Source organism: Candida parapsilosis, contig 006110, assembly GCF_000182765.1.
Source record: "Candida parapsilosis strain CDC317 annotated contig 006110".
Taxonomy (NCBI): Eukaryota; Fungi; Ascomycota; class Pichiomycetes; order Serinales; family Debaryomycetaceae; genus Lodderomyces; species Lodderomyces parapsilosis.
The window spans coordinates 81954-103047 of NW_023503284.1; the positions used below are offsets into that span (position 1 = coordinate 81954).

The window sequence follows — 21094 nt, forward strand, 5'->3', positions numbered from 1 at the left end:
TGATGCGCAAAATCTTATTATGCATAAAATCTAAATTTACTATTGCAAATACTGATATAACCACAATCAAGAGTAAAGGGAGACACACCAATCGGCGAGTCTGTATGTGCATGAGTATGCGTTACAAGACAATGTTTACACTCGAAGCAAGCGGTGGGGGAAGGTTGTGCAAAGATATATAAACAGATAACCATAAAGAGTAACAAAAATAAAACCAAACGAATTGTAAAATGTAAACAACAACAATAGAAAACTCTCTCGAACAGCAAGCGCTTTTAAGCTCTATTTCCTTGGAGTCAATGGATAATTGAAAAGATTCTTGAGACTCATAGTATCCCATAACTTCCGATCAAATGGGGAATGTGTCGTATAACGGATTAACAACGGACAGGAAATGCTGTTATGAATGTGAATTACAAAACAACTAACTCGGGAACCTGCAAATACACGTATCTCTATATATATACCGCATTATCTTTCCTCCCTTTAAGTTGCATGCACCTACTTCTCCTTTCCACTTTGCATTGAAATACTGTTTCTTTTTGTTTTGATATCTCAACGTACTTTTAGATCGAAGTACCTGACGCTCACGCCCCACCACGTGCACATCATATCAAGTTTGAAAAGGGTATCGACAATTTACTTCTCTACTAGAATCAAAGTCAAAAAATTACCCACTCGAGTTTATTTGCTATATCATTATAAAACGAAAGGGTAAACTAAGAAATCTACCAAACGTATACAAAAAGCAAAGGAGAGAGAGAAGAAGAAGAGAGATCTACCGCCTTACATCTAACTTCTGCACACAAAATACAGAAAAGTCAGCCAAGGAGAAAAGAGACATTTTACTTTAATCCTACGCTTTCACTTCAATAAAGTTCTGCTGTAATAGGCAATAAGCACTTAAACATAATCAAGGGGGAGATTACTACTGTTCGGTCAGAGATAAGGCAACTGCGTTGGTGAGCCAAGTATTTTATGCCCCCCCCACAACAACAACTAACAAACTACAATCAAAGCATCTAAATACTACAATCCCTTTCCACAGTACAACTACAACTACTACTGCGACTATATTGAGTATATCTTTGGTAGTGTAAAAATTTCACAGCAATAAACAAACAAACAAGGAGAAGGGAAACAATAACAAAAAGAAATTTGAATAACAATAACCATAGTAAACAATAATAGGTTTATTGTTACACAAAACTAAAAGAGGGTACAAAAAAGCTGCAACATATATTTTTAACATTAATAAATACATACTGGATAACAATTGGTTTTAAAGTTAAAAGCTATTCTTTATAACAAGGCAAAAACAGGGTAACAAAGACAATAGGATAATAGTACAAAATTAACTATACATAACAAATACAAAGGACGAAGAAGAAGAAGGAATTACACATTAAAACTAATTAAAAACCTTTGTTCATCACCCAACTTGCTTTTTACTAGAAAGCCAAACTCATCTTTCAACATTCATACAGAGTGAAGAAATCTCCAGTCCAAAGCCATTGGAAGTGAACTTCACCCTTCTCATTAAACCCATATCTTCGGTTCAATCTACTCCATCATCAACAAAATCAAAACCAACCAAGGCTTTCTTTATCCATCTTTCCTCGGAACAAGAACTCACAAATCACCAACAGCATAATCCTGCACCATACAAAATACCCTATCATCTATCATCTTTCTTCATTGTCGATACTTGATGATTCACAACAAGATCCCATCATCAACAATATCTCCACTACATCATCCAATTTTCCTACTATTGTCATTCATTTTATTATTAATACCATGCGCATCATCACTATCATTAACCTACTGTTCATCACAAAACTTGGGCTCAGATTCAACTTCGGATCAGTACATGTCTAATGGCTATTGTCAAGATTATTGTCGTAAACAAGGGTATGCCGTGGCGATATTATCACGATTTGATTGTTTTTGCAGCAATGATGTACCTGCTGATCAAATTGATTTGAGCGATTGTGACACTTCGTGTCCTGGATACCCTGATGAAAAATGTGGTGATGAGGATCATTTTGGGTATTTGGTTTTTGGTGAGGTTGACGCAACTGTAGGTGGTGAATCGTCCTCAACTAAAGCACAAACAGAAACTGACACTGACACTGACACAAGCACTGATACAAACACGGAGACGGATGCTGCTGAGACTACTTCTACGAGCAGCGCGTCAAGATCAACATCATCATCAACAACACCTCGAAGTACTTCTTCGCCTAGATCCACTCCACCAAGTTCTACTCCCACCTCCACAACTACATCCCCCTCCTCACAACAAACAGCAATGGTTACACGAACAACTCAAGTTACACAAGTTCACCTGTCAAATGACGTAATTAAAGTGACCGAATACTACACCGTGACGCCATCAAGTTCAAGCACCAGCCAATCATCATCAACTTCTTCGTCTCCTTCATCACCGAGTGTTGTGTCGTCCACAGTTGTACTCATTTCAACGCAAGTTAAAGCATCAACTGTTTTTTCAGTGGTTACTCTCAACGGTACCCAAAGTCAACAACAAGTGAGTACAATGTATATCACCCAATCGGCAAATTCAACCCTGATTAAATCGTCACCACCTACTGACGAAAGTAGCACCACCAATGAATCATCAGCAAGCGCATCATCAGAATCATCTTCTACAGATTTAGTTGGCGTTGCAGGGGCAGCTCCATCAGCATCATCATCACCATCGACTGACCCGATACTTTCATCAACGTCATCACCCACGTCATCAGATGGTGACGAATACACATCAGAAACAGCAGCAGCCTCATCCACAAACCAAAGCAACAAGAATGCATTTTTTTCAGATGCAGGTAAAGTTGCAGGAACATTTACCGCGGTAGGTGTCGTTGTTCTTGGAATCGTTTCAGCAATACTATACTGTTGCTGCTGTTGTACACCGGCTGCGCGTCGCAAACGTTCAAGAAATGATGATCGATACACTTCAGATGAAGAAGAGAATCGATACTCGCTGGATTACGATGATGTGGATGTTGATCATGAAAAAGTTGTTGCTTTTAACAAGAGTCAACGCGGGGGAGCAGGAGGAAACTATCAGCAACGTAATGGTAGCTATCCTTCAGCTCCAGGGCAACCAGTACCAGTTCCTCCCCCGGATTATCATCGTCATAGCAAACGATCGTCATTATCATCATCATTGAAACGCGATAATTCCACAAAGACTTTATTTTCATTGTTTATGGGTGGTGGTAATAACAATTCCGATAAAGATAAAGCCAATGCTAATAGCAATTACTACTATAATAATGATTACGGCAGTAGTGGGGGTCTGGGCATCAATAGGAACTTGTCTCGCAAAAAATTGTTGCGGGGATCCCATCATGGCGGTGGCATGGGTAGTGGTGGTGGCGCTTATGTTCTCAATGGTGGTGATTCATCTGATGATAATGGTGACATTATCATGTTTCCAATTGATGAGAATAACCAGCCAATGTTTAGTAAGTCACTTGATGACATTCACGATCATCATAACGGAGGTGCCGGTGGTGGTACTTTAAAGATTGCCAACCCGGATTAAAGAGACAACAACATGATGAATAACACCAGTAGTTGCCTGCAGGTGCTGTCGTTGTCCAATTGACTACGAATCTGATTTTGTTCATTTCACTTATACACGTTCATTCATTCATTCATTCATTCATTTTTACACTTTGTCATCTATTCATTCATTCATTCATTCATTCTACACAGTCATTTTACACATTCAAACCCCCGTTGAAATTTCAATTCCTCGTTTTTCTTTTATACAAGTTCAATACTTTTAATACATACTTCCTCGTTTTTTTGTTTTAAAAACATTACATCGTTCCTTCTGTTATATAGTCAACATATAATATCACCGGTAATACCAATTTTCGGTTTTTTTTACTTTCATAATGGCGCCAAATAACGAGTTTGTTACACTGTGAAGGAGCCGCAAGGTGACATCTCATTACCTAGATACCGGTACACTCTATATGTCGCAACAAAAACCCATCACTTCAAACTCCCACTATTCACGTACTTGGATTCGAAGGCAATTTAGACTGATTTTCATACTTCGGTTGATACTCATACGCATTGACATTTGACGAACCACCACCATTATTCTTGTTCCTTTCACCATTAGCACTACTTCCACCACCAGGGCCACCGCCTTCTCCATCACTAGCATCGCTTTCGTCACTACTAGAGTCAGAACTAGAACTGGAACACCCATTATGATCGTGATCATGATCATGAGCTTCCTCTTCGTCAAACGATCGTTGTGGATGGAATATACAACATATTTTCGTCTTTTTCTTATTCATGTGTTCATTATCAACGACATCTTGAGTCCACCTTACTTTCGGCTTCTTTTGCTTGGATTTGGTCTTTTTCAACACTGATGTGGGAGCTCCTTCTTCTTCTTCTTCCTGTTGTTGTTGTGTAGGTTGCTCATTAGAGGGACGCAAACGAAGGACATTGTTTGTGGGGTCTATAACTTGGGTGCGCGAGCCCGTGGTTGGCTGTTGTTGACTCTGCATGGTTTGCCACTGTGTGTGTGCGTGTGTGTGTATGTTTATGGATGTTTCAGTGGAGCCAGTTATACAAGCAATTCATGTGTGGGTGGGTATTTCTATCATATCATTTTCAGTTTTTGTCATTTCTTTTTCTCTCGATTTGTTATCAGGGACAAGCACGTGATCTTGGACTTTTATGTACAAAGAGGATAAGATACTTCCATGAGTACAATGAATCAATTTACTATTCATTACAATTAGGCGACATCGCTATAGATACTTTGTAATACATTGAAAGCTATGAAGTGTTAAGAACCAATAATCAAATGGAAAATCGCAGAAAATTTCGCAATAAGTGCCGGCGTCTTTCTCTTATTTTTTGCAGCATAATGAAAAAAAATCGAAAGCAAAAAGACCCGTTTACCACCCACATATCCAAAAAAAAAGGTAACAGTAAAAGAGAACAAAAACTTCCTTTCCAAAAATCCCAGTGATAGATCAAGGTCAGCAAGATGCTTCTCAAGCTCGATTATAAGAATACACACCAATCGTCACGTATATTATCACTCCACTTGATCTTACTCGTCTTACCAACATTGATTTTCGCCGCATCAGTCTTCAAGGGTGACAACAATGACAACGTTGATAATGATAACGGCCCAAACAAACTCATCACTTCCAACTTGACATCCAACAACGCCAACAGTTTCAACAACAAGTCATTTGCGTTAATTCAAGGCACTAAATTAGAACGCGAAACCACATCATCCGGTTGGCAAATAAATGCTGGTGTATACCTTGAGAAATCCATTGGTGATGGACATTCAACCATGTGGGAGTCTAGTTCGGATGATGATGATTCATCTGACGATGAAGGTGGAACTTGGGGATGGGCCAAGGGGGCCAAAAGAATCAAGAAGAAGAACAGGGACAATAAGAAGTTTTCAATGTTGTCGCATAATGATAATCAACCAATAAATGATGTCGAGTCGGTTGTCAATGGTACTAGTAGAGCAGTGAATGGGTCTGGTCCTTTTCGATTGTACATTTATGAAGGTGTTGTTAGTGTTGAAAATCAAGCCAACTATGCTTCTGATGGTGAATTAAACAGAGAGATGGATAAGTTTAAGCTGAAGAAACAACACTCATGGACGGAAGGCAGCATTGACAATGGTGTTGGCGACGCTGGGGGTGATGATGATGATGACGTGATGAAATCGGATGCAAATTCTATTTGGAACAAGATGTATGATTTAGCCAAATTGTACCTATTTGTTATTTGGATAGTTTTTGAGGGATGAATACAACATGTACTACCTCTATAACATTTCGTTCTATGTGATTATTCTGTAAATGATGTCATGAAATTGTCAGAATGTACCCCGAAAATGCCCAGAGAGGGGCGGTGTCCTGCAAATGTGTAATAAGTGCATAGCTATGCAGCTATGCATTAATTGCAGTGGAGGAGAGTCGAAGTCACAGCCACACCTAGAATACATATCCAGTATTTCATGAAAGTTCTGAAACCCCTCTATAGGCTGAAAACCCTTTCCATATCTGCAAAAGTATAAAAGAAAAAATTAGCAGCCATTGCAGTAACCCAACCCCAGCAAATCGCATAGTTTCTCCGCAACTTCGCCACCAAATAGATTCGCAACTATCCAATAGCAAACATTTCATAGGTGTTGATGACTCCTCAGAACCAAGACAATAAATTCACACAGGAAAGCAAATGCCGAGGAAAATAAAACACTCACGACAGAAAGAGTATATTACATGTTGCCGAAAACAGATACGAAATACGATAAAAGAAGCGAAGCAAAAGAACATGATATGCAAATGTATGTATCAATACGTCATCACTTTCACAAGTGTATTAGTGTATTTTTGCGTAATCTTTTCGGACATAAGTGAGGAGGACAAATCAGATACGATGTTGCCTGCAGTAGAAGTCAAAGAAGCAAAGTGAGGGAAGGAGGCTGGAGATGTTTGAGCTGCCCCGTAAATGGAAAAAAAAAGTGTAACACAAAATTGGGTTGACGTGAATCTTTGTAATCTAGAACATCAAAAACATCAAAAGTGTGCGAGAAGAGAAAGAAAGAAAGAAAGACAAAGAGGCTGTGTGTACGTGTGCTTTTCTTCTTCAAATGTACAAAGTCTTTGTTGTTTCTTATCGTACCCCAACCTTATCAAGTAAGAAGATCTGCCTTTTTTGATTTCAGGGTGGGGAACTTTGGCACATTATCATATAAAGCTCAAACCCGCCGGAGGTTATGACTTTGTCTTAACCTAGAAGGGAGTGAGTGAGTGACAATTGATAATAAAATTTTCGGGTACACTTTTGACTTTACGACACATAAAACCTGCATATAAGAAAAATAATTAAATAAAATTCTTGTGTATTGATGTAAGGATGTAAAAAGGTAGTGTATTGTCTACTAAATACCATATTGTCAAAATACACAAAAACCAAATTAATATAGGACTAAAAATAAAATAAGTAGTGAAAAAATAAAGAGACACACACAACGTGGTAATGCGACATTATTTTTGCGACAAAAGGTGATAAACGAGAGGGGAGATAGATTGTAGTAAATTGCGCAATTAGGATATGAGGAAGTATGCACAGTATGTTTCAACAAAAGGGAAAAAGGTTAACGAGCAGCGAATATGAAAGGGGGTCCTTGCTATATGTGATTCTACAACATAGCCACAAAATATGATGCATATAATGCAACTCAATATACGTTGGACTACGTTCCAAGAAACTAAGAAAATAAAACAAAAAAAGTGGAATGCTTTCAACTGAGATTTGAAGAAATGACAAGAAAAAGGTGGACTTTTTTTTTTTTTCTTTGCTTCAGAATTTTTCTCTTGGCATTTTTTTATTTGTTCACACGCACACGCACACACTCCCAACAATAGAGGTCGTGGTTATAACTGAGTTAGTACAGAACAGAGACAGAGGGCGGGACGAGTGATTGGGGGAGATAACGGACTGGATCAACAGGCAGACGAAGAAATTGAGACAAAAAAAAAAAAAAAAAACCCCAAAAAAACTTCAAAACATGACACTCGCACACAAACGATTGCTTTATATATAAACTTCTCCCCCCCCCCACCCCTTTTTAATTTTTCTGACACTTTTTCTTGCGAAACCTACCCATAAAAACAACAGACAACCGTCAACACAACAGCCAACGAGCCCACAACACGCTTCTATTTATACTTTGTTACTAGACTCTAACTTCTACGCCAGAGTTCCACACACACACACACACACACACAAATCCACTACAAACATGAATTACAACGTACATCCTGTCTCGTATTTGAATGCAGACAGTTATACCAACAGTAACAACAACCAAAAGACTTCTCAACAGCAACAATATTTACAATCACAACAAGTGTCTAACATCTCACAACTGTCTCGTGGCAACAGTATTACCAAAAAATCACCATCGACTGATTTAGAAATGGATAATGTCACATCTCCTTCTTCAATAACTTCATCACATTCACCAAGGACTAACCATGCTAATGGATCACCCCACTCTTCATTTACTTCACATTCTTTGGCTAACTCGCCTATGGATGAAGCAAAGAGTGGACACCAACCCATTTCAAGTAATGGTGATGTATTGGATATTAATAATGCAGAAGTGTCTAGATCTAACAACAGCAACAACACTGCAACCACCACCACCACCACGAATACTTCTGGCTCAGCTTTGACTGCCTCTGGTGCTTCTGCCATTAACTCAGCACCATCAGTTTTACCACAGCAACCAACACAATTACATCCAAGTTTGAATCCACTTTATAATAGCCATGCTTTTTATCACCAACAACAACAACAGCAACAACTTCAACAACAGGCTCCACCACCACCACACCAAGGGCAACAGTTTCACGGAGCCTACCAAGAGTTGTCTGGCGATCATTACCACCCATCGTATTTGACTAGTGGTGCTGCCATTGCTGCTGCAGGTGCTAATGGTGCCACTTCTTCAACACAACCAGTGCCACAAATGAATGATGCTAGAATGAGCTCCACTTTTAATGCTTATTCGGCAAAGCCACCAAAAAAGACTTATAAAAAGATTACAGAAGCAGATTTGCGTGGTCCATTCAAGTGTTTATGGGGTGATTGTAACATCGTATTTGAATCTCCTGAAGTTTTGTATGACCATTTATGTGACGATCACGTTGGAAGGAAATCATCAAATAACTTGAGTTTGACTTGTTATTGGGAGAATTGTGGAACTACAACTGTTAAAAGAGATCACATTACTTCACATTTACGTGTTCATGTTCCATTAAAACCATTCCATTGTGATTTATGTCCCAAATCATTCAAGAGACCTCAAGATTTGAAGAAACATTCCAAGATCCATGCTGATGATCATCCAAAGAAGTTGAAGAAGGCTCAAAAACAATTGTTGAAGCAACAACAAAGGGAAGCCAAGCAACAAATGAAGTTGAATAAGGCTAATGGTGATTTGCCATACTTTGCCACTGTTGCCAATGGACATCCACATCAACAACAATATGGTCATGGATTTGACGAGGAATCAAGAAAGAGAAGATTTGATAATAATTCACAACACAACATGTATGTTGTTAACAGTATATTGAATGATTTCAACTTCCAACAAGTTAACCATAATGGATACACCCAACAAGGACAACAAGGACAACAAGGACAATACTCTGACGCAAAGAGAATGAAGCCAAATACTGAATACAATATTGACATGTTTAACAAGTTGAATCATTTGGATGATCAATTACATCACGGACCACAACATGGCAATGGACAATACCAACAACAACAACAACAACAACAACAGCAACAACACCCACATCCATCATATACCCACACTGCAAACAATAGCAATATCTATGAAGCCGAAAAGTTTTTCAACTCATTGTCAAACTCAATCGACATGCAATATCAGAACTTGTCCTCACAATATCAACAACAACAACAACAACATAGTCATGGCCATGGAAGTCAGTCGAGCGGTGGTGCAGCACACGGTACATCATCTTCATCATCATCACACCAACAACAGCATTCATCATCTCACGTATACCCTACTTTACCAGTATTGCCTTCAACCTCAATCAAAGACCACAATGGTGCTGGTACAATTACTTCTTCATCTGGCTCTAGCGGATACTTGTCTTCGTACCCACAAATTAATAGACCAATGGGTTACAACTTGTCTTATGGTCAACAGCAACCACATGCTAATGGATTGGAGTTTAATGGCGTTTCAGTGTATCAAAAAGCCGGCCAGAAGTTGGACGATGAAGATGAAGATGAAGAGGAAGAAGAGGAAGAGTTTGATGATGAATCAAGTGAAGAGTCTTCTGAAGAAGAAGAAATTGACTCTTTGTTTGATAAATTGAATTTGAATGGTGGTGCAGACCAAGAAGAAGAAGATGGAGCGGACGATGATGATGAGAGTGTTATTGTCGACGGATACAATCTTAAAGACGTTGCTAGACACAGAGCTTTGATTCATCATGTTGTTGAAGTATTGAAGCAACAAATAAAACAACAACAACAACAACAACAAGATGAAGAAAAGAAGCAAGATGAACAACTAAAAGAGGAAGTTGATGAATTGAAACGTGATTCAATTTATGGAGAAAAGAAGTTGTATCCAACCATTACTGCTTTTTAAATTTTTCATGTTTATTTATGGTTTTTCTTTTATTTGTTTTTGGGAGGATTTGGCTGGTGTCCATGATGTGCATTTCTTTGATTGTTAGTTTGGTTTTGTCTTTATTTCAATTATGATGTAATTTTTGTATATTAATTTATGTTTTGTTTTAGTCAATGATTTAAGTGTTTTAACAAAGAGATGTAGCTTATTGCCCCTATGTGCAATTTTGATTCTATGTTTCTGTTTTTGATATAACACCACCACCTAAAACTTGATTCCCATGATAAAACACACCAGCTTGTCCTGGAGCCAATGCTCTTACACTTTCTTGCAACTCCAACTCAACAACAACTTTCTCCTTGCTTTCACCAATGTTCCACAGTTTGACTCGAGTCGGTTTCGATAATGAATGATGTTGAAATTCAACATCATGAGAATCTAATGCGCAAACTTTCCCCGCATCACAAACCCAATCAACATCAGTAACTACAACCCTTGACTTGTAAAGCTTTGGATTATCATGACCTCTAACAATAATCAACTGATTCTTGGCGACATTCTTCTCCGCAACAAACCAAACACCCTTGTAGTTGGGATCACCTTGAGGCATGGATACACTTGATTTCTGTCCAATTGTCGCATGCCATAGCCCTTGATGATGGCCCCAGACTTTACCGTCTTCAGTGACAATGTCACCGGGTTGAGGTTCAATATACTCATTGAGAAAATCACGGAAATTCGATTGATGGGGATTAACAAAGCACAATCCTTGAGAATCAGGTTTTTTTTGCACGTGGAGGTTGAAACGGGTTGCCATTTGTCTCGTTTCCGATTTCAAGTGATGACCTAGTGGGAAAATCACTCTGGGGAGGATTGATGATGGGATTGATGAAAGGTAATACGATTGATCCTTGCGTGTACTCAAACCACGAAGTAGATGGTATTCTCCGGTGGTGGCACTTTGCATGACTCGTGCATAATGGCCCGTGACTAGCCACCAATTACCATCATCTTCACCATAGTTCTCATTCAAGTATTGGGCTAATTTACCAAATTTGACATGTTTATTACATCCAACATCAGGGTTGGGAGTTAACCCAGCACGATATTGTTCAATCATTGGAGTAAACACATTGCCCCAGTAATCAGACTCGAAATTGACTCGATCGCAGGGGATATTCAATTGGTGGCAAACTTTTTGCACATCTTTCCAATCACGTTCGGTGCATGTGGCGGTTTGCGACCAGTTTGACATGTATATCCCTCGTACATTGGGGTAATTGGCATATAGTGCAGCACATACTGAAGAGTCGACTCCAGAAGACATTGCCACTATGATGTTGTCGTGAAGTTGTGGTTGTGATTGGATATAGTTTTGCTGTGGTGAAAGTTCATTTTTTGGTTCTTGGGGGCTATATGGTAATGAGTGGGAGTTGTACTTGGGGTAGTATGGTAGTGGACGTGTATGAGCAGTGTAGAGTCGTACTGGAGCTAGTCGTAGTAGTTTCCAAGCAGTTCCTTGTATTGTGTGTCGTGTGATCATTGTTGATGTGTAGTCTGCTCAGGAAATGTGATGCGCCAAAATTTTCAAAACGGATTTTGGTAGCATTGATGAATGGCGGTGTCGGAAACTGGGAGGCCGCTAACATAGCCGTGATAGATCATGCTGATGAGTCACCTTTGAGCGTAGTCTATTCGCCAATCGGTCACCTGTGGTAGATTCCAAATATGTTCTGATGGATCTGGCGTGGTCGCAATTGCCTACTCTATTTAGGTGTGGGGAAAAGTCAATTTTTATTTCTCGAGAATCTCCGAACAAATTCTTCAAACCCCAAACCCAATACTATCTACCGCCCAATGTCATTGAAATACCTCGACAACGCCAGAAAAATCCTCTGTATCGGGCGTAACTATGCTGCCCACATTAAGGAATTAAACAGCGCTAAACCACAACAACCATTCTTTTTCCTTAAACCATCATCATCAATATTGAAACCAAACTCGGGACCATTCTTGATCCCCAAAGGTGTGGTTGTCCATCATGAAGTTGAATTGGCATTTACTTTAAACCGTGAATTGAAAAACTTACCCGATACGTTCTCCTCACAAGAGGCACTCGAGAGTATTGAAGGTTATGCATTGACGATTGACATGACTGCTAGAAATGTTCAAGATGAAGCCAAGAAAAAGGGGTTACCGTGGTCAATTGCTAAAGGATTTGATACATTTTTACCAGTATCGAAATTTATCCCAAGGGAAAGAATCCCTGATCCATACAATGTTGAATTGAAGTTGACAATTAATGGTGAGGTGAAGCAGCAGGATAAGTCGGATTTGATGTTGTTTCCTATCCACAAGATTTTGAGTTACATGTCAAACATCATGACTTTGGAAAAAGGGGATTTGATTTTGACTGGGACGCCTAAAGGTGTTGGCCCAATTGTTGATGGCGATGAAGTGGAAGCTACATTGAGCGTTGGTGGTGAGGTTATTGAAACTATCAAGTTTAAAGCAGAAACCAAACCGGGGTATTACGAATACAAGGAAACTTGATTTAATCTCTATTTACACATTTTTTCTATATGAATATTCCATCTATTGGTGGCTGGTATTGCCGTATTGTAATATTTGCTTCACTCATGACTCGATGACTATCCTGATCCATTGAGTAGCTTTGTGCGTAAACAACTTCTCGAATGCCACTTTGAACAATTTTTATCGAACATGTCAAACATGGACACGTGTTGCAATACAATACACTATCATCTCTAATTCTGTCTCTCCCTGCCTCCAATAAAGCATTCTCCTCAGCATGCAAACAAAGACACGTTGATAACGAAGCACCACTTCCATGGCCCTTGTTGCATCGTGAACAGCCACCCTGATTACAATTGGTTAAATGCCTTGGTGTTCCATTGTAACCAGTAGCAACAACACGGTTATCTCGTACAATAACACATCCTACTCTCCGCTTCATACAATTTGATCGAAGAGCTGCCAAATCAGCGAGTCGCATAAAGTATGAATCCCATGTTGGACGCAATCGCGAAGGATCTAATAAGTTTAGTTCCGACAATTTGATAAACAAGTCCTTGATTGAGGTGGATGTATTGATAATCTTGACCTGCGCTTGATTATTAATTTCAAGCAATGGCGATTTCGAATTAAATAATGTATCATCGTTATGTTGAACAAATTCCTCCAAAGTCTGCTTCTTCTTGGCATACCTCTTGTACCGCAAACTCAATGGTGCATCAATTGATATATGAAGAAAAAATGGCCTTTTTTGCAATGCTCTCAACATGGCTATATCTTCAATATGAGAAATGACATAATTATCTCGCCAATTGACAGTAACAAACTCCAACAAACTATCCAATGTCTTGAACACTTTGAAATTCTCCATGTTGGAGTATTGCTTAATGGCAAGTTGCTCCATTTCGTAATTGATATCTTCCGACTCTGGCGTGCATACATTTAACTCATCAGGTAATTCGGCATGGTGTGGCTGATAATGCAAAACTTTAAAGCCTTGGAATGTCAAGTACCGCGCCACTTCTGTTTTCCCTGAACTAAGGGTCCCTGAAATACCAATCAACATGGCTTACTGAAGAAACAGAGAAGAGAAGATTGGGGCAGTTGTTTCTTTATTTGTATAATATTTTCCAAACCCGCCTTAATCCTTTACAATAGATCGGGTAAAAAATTGTGAAAAATTATTTTCAAAGGCGGGTTAGACGACTTTTTGTGACACATGATTTACGACACAGAAGTTTTCTGCGTCAATGACGTTCTAGAAAAAAAGAATGGGGGCAGTTACAGCGGCGGCTACCTGAGAACTCTAGTTTTCCCCCTGCTACAAACATTAGCAATGTATCTACTACCACTATACATTGCAGTTCTACAGCTTACATTGGTGCTCGCTGGGACTGGCCACTCACCTGGATACTGCAACACATACGATAATTGTGGTAAAAAATCGATATTTGGCAAACCATTACCGTGTGCTAATTTCGTTCCCGCAACTGAACCAAGTAAAGAATCACGAGACAGGTTGGCAAAAATTTGTGGTCGAGACTTTGATTATGTCTGTTGTTCATCGAGCCAAATTGATGAACTAGAATCGAATTTGAAACGTGTGGATGCAATTATATCGTCATGTCCAGCGTGCCACAAGAATTTCTATGATTTTTTTTGTCAATTTAGTTGTTCACCTAATGAATCGACATTTGTGGAAATTGTCAAGACTCAAGTGGCTAAAGACACCGGTAAGGAAATCGTTACCGAGATTGATCAATATGTGTCACCAGATTTAGCAGAAAAGTTTTTTAATTCATGTAAAGAAGTAAAATTCCTGGCCACTAATGGGTTTGCCACGGATTTGATTGGTGGCGGAGCTAAAAACTATTCTCAATTTTTGAAATTCTTGGGTGATGAGAAACCGCTACTTGGTGGGTCTCCATATCAGATTAATTTCAAATACGAATTGAATCAGGGACAAGAGAAGCAAGGGTTGAAATTGAGAAATGATGAAATGTTTTCATGTAGTGATGAAGAGTATAAATGTGCTTGTACCGATTGTCAATCATCATGTCCCAAACTACCTCATGCCAAAAATTTGAGCAAGAGATGTACTGTTGGTTTAGTTCCATGCTTTACATTTTCCGTTTGGATGGTTTTGGTGTGTTTGGTGATTCTACTTGGTGGGTACCACATCTACCTTGCAAATGCTAAACGCGAATTCAAAAGACGTGGATCGTATGAAGATGATGAGGAGGATGAGATTATTAGTCCATTAAACTATGTCACTGTTCGCAAACCAGTTGTGCGTCAGTTTTCCGATAAATTAAATTCACAAGTTCAGGATGGGTTTGAAAAATTGGCTAAATTTTGCTCAACGTTCCCCGGAGTGACAATTGGCACGTCGTTGGTGGTGTCATTATTGTTCTCCCTTGGTATGTTGAAGCTCAATATTGAAACGAATCCAATCAATCTTTGGGTAAGTCCTAATGAGCCAGCATATATCAATCAACAGTATTTCGAGTCTAATTTTGGTGAATGGTTTAGAATTGAACAAGTTATTGTCAGTACTGCAAATGGTGAACCAATTTTCAATTGGGATACAATCGAATGGTGGTTTAAGCAGGAGCTGATACTTGAAAATTTAAGCCCGCACACACGTCTTTCGGATATTTGTTTTAAACCATTGGGAGGCGCATGTGCAATTGAATCATTTACTCAATACTTTGATGGTGATATCAATCGATTGAGTAACGATACATGGGCGCGCAAGTTGCAAAATTGTGCAGATTCTCCCGTCAATTGCTTACCTTTATTTCAACAACCTTTGAAACCGGCATTGTTGTTTGACAATTCAGATATATTGAAAGCAACAGCATTCACAATGACGGTTTTGATTGATAATAATTCTTCAAACACGACATTGGTTGATGATATTGTGTCTTATGAGCACTCATTCCAAGCATGGGCGAAGCAACTCCAGAATAATTACTTGGGGTTGAATGTGGCATTTAGCACCGAAGTGTCCCTCACTGAAGAGCTCAATCAGTCATCAAACACTGATATTAGAATTATTGCCATTTCGTATATTGTCATGTTTATCTATGCATCGTTGGCACTTGGTGGTAAGTTGCCATCAAAGTCAATGAAATCGGTGGTCAAGTCGAGGTTTATGTTGGGGTTAAGTGGAATTATCATTATTCTCCTTTCAGTTACCTCATCAGTGGGGTTGTTTTCCATGTTGGGATTTAAATCGACTTTGATCATTGCTGAGGTGATTCCATTTCTTGTTTTAGCAATTGGAATTGACAATATTTTTCTTATTGTTCATGAACTCCACAAGATTACTGAGCATGAACCAGATTTGGATGTGACATTGAGAATATCATTTGCCATGAGAAATATTGGACCGTCATGTTTCATTAGTGCTGTTCTACAAGTATCAATGTTTATCTTGGCAACGTCCGTGGATATGCCAGCAGTGAAAAACTTTGCCATATACAGTGCAGGAGCCGTGGCGATTAATTTCGTCTTACAAATGACATGTTTTGTGGCATTGTTGGCATTGGATCAAAAGCGATTAGAAGAGAATAGAGTAGATTGTGTTCCCTGTGTGACAATCTCCGCCCCAGTACAACTAGAAGAAGACCATCTTGAATACCATCTTGAGTACGATTTTTCTCATTGGATTAAAGAGCGATATGCTCCTTTCATATTGAGCAACACCACCCGCCCCAAGATCCTCACTTTTTTCATCCTTTGGCTTGGTATTTCTCTAAGTTTATTCCCCGGCATCAATTTCGGGCTTGATCAAAGAATTGCAATTCCTAAAAATTCCTACCTTGTTGATTACTTTAATTCTGTTTATGACTATTTCAATTCTGGTCCACCGGTGTTTTTCGTGGTACGCGACTTGGATGTAACCCAACGTGAATACCAACAAGAAATATGTGGACGGTTCACCACCTGTGATAAATTCTCCCTTGCCAACATATTGGAACAAGAATTTAAAAGACTGAAAAAATCAATGATTGCTGAGCCAACTAGTAATTGGCTCGATGATTTCCTCACTTGGTTGAACCCGGACCTTGATCAATGTTGTCGATTTAAAAAGCTGTCACTATTTGAAATACCACAATTTTGTGCACCAAATGATCCTGAACGTCAATGTCAAACATGTTTTGCTGATCATGATCCTCCTTATGATGCAAATATGAATGGGTTTCCACAAGGTGATGAATTCATGTTTTATTTCAATCAATGGATACAAGAACCCAGTGATCCATGTCCATTGGGAGGCAAGGCACCATATGGCAATAGTATTTCCCGAACTGAGAGCAAAATTGATGCTAGTTATTTCCGAACTTCACATACTCCATTACGTTCACAAGATGATTTCATTGCTGCTTATCGTAATTCAATCAGGATTGTTGATGAAATAAAGCAATTGATTCCTGGGTTGAATATTTTCAGTTGGTCACCTTTTTACATTTTTTTTGTACAGTATTTGCACATTGTTGGTTTAACTTTTAGTCTTATTGTTGGAGCCATTGCCATTATATGGGTTGTTTGTACAGTGTTGTTGGGGTCAGTTAGGTCAAGTACAGTAATGACCATCACCATTGCTTCAATTATGATTGATATTGGTGGAGTATTGGCATTGTGGGATATCTCATTGAATGCAGTAACGTTGGTTAATTTGGTCATTTGTTGTGGGTTAGCTGTTGAATTTACCATTCATTTAACTCGGGCATATACTGTGTCCAAAGTATCAATATTTGAGGATGAGAATGAGGATAATATGTATGAGAATTTCATCAACTACAACAGTGTCAATTCGTCAACTTCGGCATCTGTACAAGAATTGAATGATAAGATTAGATACCTGAAGGCGTTCAACTCGATTGTCACCGTGGGAGGATCCATCATTGGTGGTATTACATTTACAAAATTGATTGGTATATCGATATTGGCATTTACGAGATCAAAGATTTTTGAAGTTTATTATTTCAGAATGTGGTTCCTGTTGATCATTATATCTGCTGTACATGCGTTGGTGTTGTTGCCAATATTGTTATCCTACTTTGGCGACTTGAACAAGTCAAATACGATTGTGTATGATGAATATAGTGAGTAGTAATAGTAGTAGTAGTAGTAGTAGTAGTAGTGTATCCTTTTGTGTAGATAATATTCCTCTTTTTTTTTTTTTTTTTTTTTTTTTTTTTCGCTTTCCCCATTAGTCCATGTAATTTCCTAATTGAGACATTGTTGAAGCTACAACAACACGGTAACGCAATGAGATGATGGAAGCAAAGATAGGTTTCAGTGTTTCCAGTACAATCTGAAAAAGATACTGGTGGATTCATCAACACCTCGTTTGTGGATAGAGAGCTAGCCAGCAATGTTATGTCGCTACCACATAGGTGGACACTATAACTGGACAGTTGTTAGCCTTGGCGATGGTGCAGACAGAGTGTTCAAAACAGCAACAGCCAAGACCGACCCAGTTTGTACAAAGTTATACACCAGCTGCTACTGTCGTCCAGCTTGTTCTAGTTCCTTCTATTTTGTTTTGGCAGTTGATTTACGAAAAAAAGAAAAAAATAAAAATAAAAATAAAAAAAAAAAGAAGTTTTACAAGTACAAAACGTATGACTCCCATTCAATCAACTGTAGACGTATTAAGAATAAACCTTAACGACTTACTTGTATCTATACTATAGACCAACCCACTGTATTCACACTTGCTCGGAGATAAACAAAACTAACATCTCCGGTGAAAATCATGACCATGACCATGTGCAAACTACTATTTTTGCTTTTTTTTGTGTGACGCAATAAAATCTATTGTATTGTGTGAATAGAAGAAAAAGACGACAATCAACACTTTTACTCTGCTGTTCATTTCTTCTTACATTTCTTACATTTCTTGCATTTCTTGCATTTCTTGCATTAGTAACTTTTTTTTTTTATTTTATTTTTTTATTTTATTTTTTAATTTTAATTTTTTAAATATTTTGCTTTCTGTTTATCTTTTCTTTTCGACAATTGCTTACACTTTACTCACACTACACTACACCGCACATTTAAAATGTCAGCTCATTACGAATTCAAGTGGTATGTTTCTACAGCTCTTAGGGGTTTATGGCAAACCAGCAATTCAATTGCCTCGACGGTTGTCCAGTAATGCTACTTTTTCTGGGAAGAAACGGCTGTTGTTTTTAGATGTCGTCATGCATTTACTTTTTCGGAGGTGGGTTAAGTTTGCTATATACTTTTAACAAGATACTAACCAAATCCATAGGCCTCAAGGACCCGAAGAGGTTATTGTAACAGGAACAATTGACAATTGGTCCAAGTCTTACACCCTCTTCAAACATGGCGATGGCACTTTTACATTGCAAGTGCCATTGCGAGTCCAAAACGAACCCATTTTGTACAAGTATGTTGTTGATGGTGAATGGAGAGTTAATCCCGATGAAAAAATTACCAAGGATTTCGAAGGAAATGAGAATAACGTGTTGGATCCTGAGGATTTAAAAGAATTGGTTAGTATTCCAGGATCATTGATTCCAGAATCTGGCTTGATTTACAATAATTCTACAACAAAAGATGTCGAGGCAAATGACTTGAATAGAGATGCTACTGTGAGCTCATCACAGGGTGATTACAAGACCACAGTTATGCCAAAGGAAGAGCCACATCAAACAAGCTTGACTGGAGAACCGGGTATTCATATCCCTAAAGGTAAGGACCAATTGGCTGCTTTTGAACAATATGAGAATACTGACCCCAAAGCATTGAATGAAGATGTTAAAGAAATTGGAACTGCAAACACTGAATCACAAAACTTCAATCAAGGTATCCAAATCCCTCAAGACACATCAGCATTTGAAAAGTTTGAAGATACTGATCCAAAGGCACTTAATGAAGATGAAGCTGGAACCACTGGTGTATCAAACTCCAAAGATTTAGGCACCTCAAAACAAGCTCAAGATTCGGAATCTGCATCTGCTGGAGCAATTGCAGCAGCTGCCGCAGCTGCCGGTGCCGTTGGTGCTGGTGCTGGTGCTGGTGCTACAGCTGCTGATTCTTCCTCCACTCAAGGCGATAACTTGAAAAAGGTGAAACGAGTCGAGTACAAATCTAAACCAAAGCAGGATGCCACCGGAATTGATCAAAGGATTGACTCCAACACTGGTTCCAAGGATGCAGAATTTGTTCCTGTCCCTGCAGCAATTGAGACTGGAAATGAGGCATCAAGCCAGGATTACAAGAACGATCCAAAGGTTACCCCTGGGTTTTTAAACCGTGAAGCTGATGCAAACGATGAAATTAACAAGGAAGTGCGCGATGAGTTTGAAAGCCCAAAGCACAAGGATGCTAATGCACCTGCAGCAGTGCAGCCTGAAGATGAACAGCAGAAGGACCACTCGACCGGCAAGACTTTGGGCGCTGCTGCATTGGGAGGTGTTGGTGGTGCTGGTTTAGGATCAGCTTTAGCATCCGACTCCAATCAACAAGGTGATCTTGTGCATGGCCCATTCTCCACCTCAAAAGAAGCTAAACAATCTGTATCAGATCCAACCGCGTCCACGGCTCCAGTTGTTGTTGATGATGCACATCCAATCACTTTGGATCCAAAAGCAGGCCAAGACAAACCAGCACCGGGAACAACTGCTCCATCAACACTTGCATCCGAGCCTGAAATCAAGCCAGTAACTGGGTCCGATTTAGGAGAAGGTAAAGAAGTCAATGCGTCTCCAGTGGCAAAAGACCAATCAATTGTTGGTGGTGCTCTTGCACCAAAGAGTAGAGTAACTGCTCCAACAACTCCACCAGTTGTCGACGATGAAGGCGAAGAAGAAATCATTATTGCACAAGGAAACCAGGATGATATTCTTGCTGCCGTTGAAGCTACTGAGGGTCACGATGTCACTCTTGAAGAGATTACCCCCACAAAAAGTGAACAAGAAAGACTCACCAAGGAGGCACAATTGGCATCACAAGTTGACGGACCAATAACTATTGAACAAGTTGTTGTACCTGAAGAAGAAGTCCTCAGCTCAAAGGGATCAACTAAACTGAGCTCCAAAGATAATAAAGCATCCTCCACCGCCACCACCACCGCCACCTCTAAAGCAACCACACCTAAGAAACAAATTGCTGCTAGTGAAGTTCCTGTCAAGACTACAAAGAGAACGGAAAAAGGAAAAGAAGATGAAGAGAAGAAGAAGAAGGGGTTTAGAACTTTTTTGAAAAAGATTGTGCTGTAGAGAGAAGAAAGTGGTGAGGTGGTCGTTGTTGCTGTTGTTTTTTCTTTTTGTGTAGTTTTATTTTGTATTGCCTAGTTGT

The 21094-nt window shown here is 39.1% G+C and overlaps 9 protein-coding genes across 9 annotated transcripts; 6 read left to right on the forward strand and 3 right to left on the reverse strand. All coding sequences in view use genetic code 12, as the record gives it.

Annotated features, from left to right (window-relative positions):
• Positions 1–1711: 1711 nt before the first annotated feature.
• On the forward strand, positions 1712–3574 carry WSC4 (Wsc4p; the record flags this gene model as incomplete). The annotated part of the gene is made up of 1 exon (XM_036811797.1): positions 1712–3574. The coding sequence occupies one exon, from the start codon at positions 1712–1714 to the stop codon at positions 3572–3574; it is 1863 nt and encodes a 620-aa protein (XP_036668198.1).
• Positions 3575–4052: 478 nt separating this feature from the next.
• Positions 4053–4562, reverse strand: CPAR2_700430 (type 1 protein phosphatase-activating protein YPI1; the record flags this gene model as incomplete). The annotated part of the gene is made up of 1 exon (XM_036811798.1): positions 4053–4562. One exon carries the CDS (start codon positions 4560–4562, stop codon positions 4053–4055), a length of 510 nt encoding a protein of 169 aa, XP_036668199.1.
• Positions 4563–5050: 488 nt separating this feature from the next.
• Positions 5051–5839, forward strand: CPAR2_700440 (uncharacterized protein; the record flags this gene model as incomplete). Its single annotated transcript, XM_036811799.1, has 1 exon — positions 5051–5839. One exon carries the CDS (start codon positions 5051–5053, stop codon positions 5837–5839), a length of 789 nt encoding a protein of 262 aa, XP_036668200.1.
• Positions 5840–7840: 2001 nt separating this feature from the next.
• On the forward strand, positions 7841–10237 carry RIM101 (alkaline-responsive transcriptional regulator; the record flags this gene model as incomplete). The annotated part of the gene is made up of 1 exon (XM_036811800.1): positions 7841–10237. The coding sequence occupies one exon, from the start codon at positions 7841–7843 to the stop codon at positions 10235–10237; it is 2397 nt and encodes a 798-aa protein (XP_036668201.1).
• Positions 10238–10451: 214 nt separating this feature from the next.
• Positions 10452–11762, reverse strand: CPAR2_700460 (tRNA-5-taurinomethyluridine 2-sulfurtransferase; the record flags this gene model as incomplete). The annotated part of the gene is made up of 1 exon (XM_036811802.1): positions 10452–11762. One exon carries the CDS (start codon positions 11760–11762, stop codon positions 10452–10454), a length of 1311 nt encoding a protein of 436 aa, XP_036668202.1.
• Positions 11763–12076: 314 nt separating this feature from the next.
• CPAR2_700470 (uncharacterized protein) lies at positions 12077–12772 on the forward strand (the record flags this gene model as incomplete). Its single annotated transcript, XM_036811803.1, has 1 exon — positions 12077–12772. One exon carries the CDS (start codon positions 12077–12079, stop codon positions 12770–12772), a length of 696 nt encoding a protein of 231 aa, XP_036668203.1.
• Positions 12773–12797: 25 nt separating this feature from the next.
• On the reverse strand, positions 12798–13820 carry CPAR2_700480 (deoxycytidine monophosphate deaminase; the record flags this gene model as incomplete). The annotated part of the gene is made up of 1 exon (XM_036811804.1): positions 12798–13820. The coding sequence occupies one exon, from the start codon at positions 13818–13820 to the stop codon at positions 12798–12800; it is 1023 nt and encodes a 340-aa protein (XP_036668204.1).
• Positions 13821–13973: 153 nt separating this feature from the next.
• Positions 13974–17876, forward strand: NCR1 (sphingolipid transporter; the record flags this gene model as incomplete). Its single annotated transcript, XM_036811805.1, has 1 exon — positions 13974–17876. The coding sequence occupies one exon, from the start codon at positions 13974–13976 to the stop codon at positions 17874–17876; it is 3903 nt and encodes a 1300-aa protein (XP_036668205.1).
• Positions 17877–18830: 954 nt separating this feature from the next.
• Positions 18831–21015, forward strand: MDG1 (Mdg1p; the record flags this gene model as incomplete). The annotated part of the gene is made up of 2 exons (XM_036811806.1): positions 18831–18856; positions 19044–21015. 2 exons carry the CDS (start codon positions 18831–18833, stop codon positions 21013–21015), a joined length of 1998 nt encoding a protein of 665 aa, XP_036668206.1.
• Positions 21016–21094: the final 79 nt, after the last annotated feature.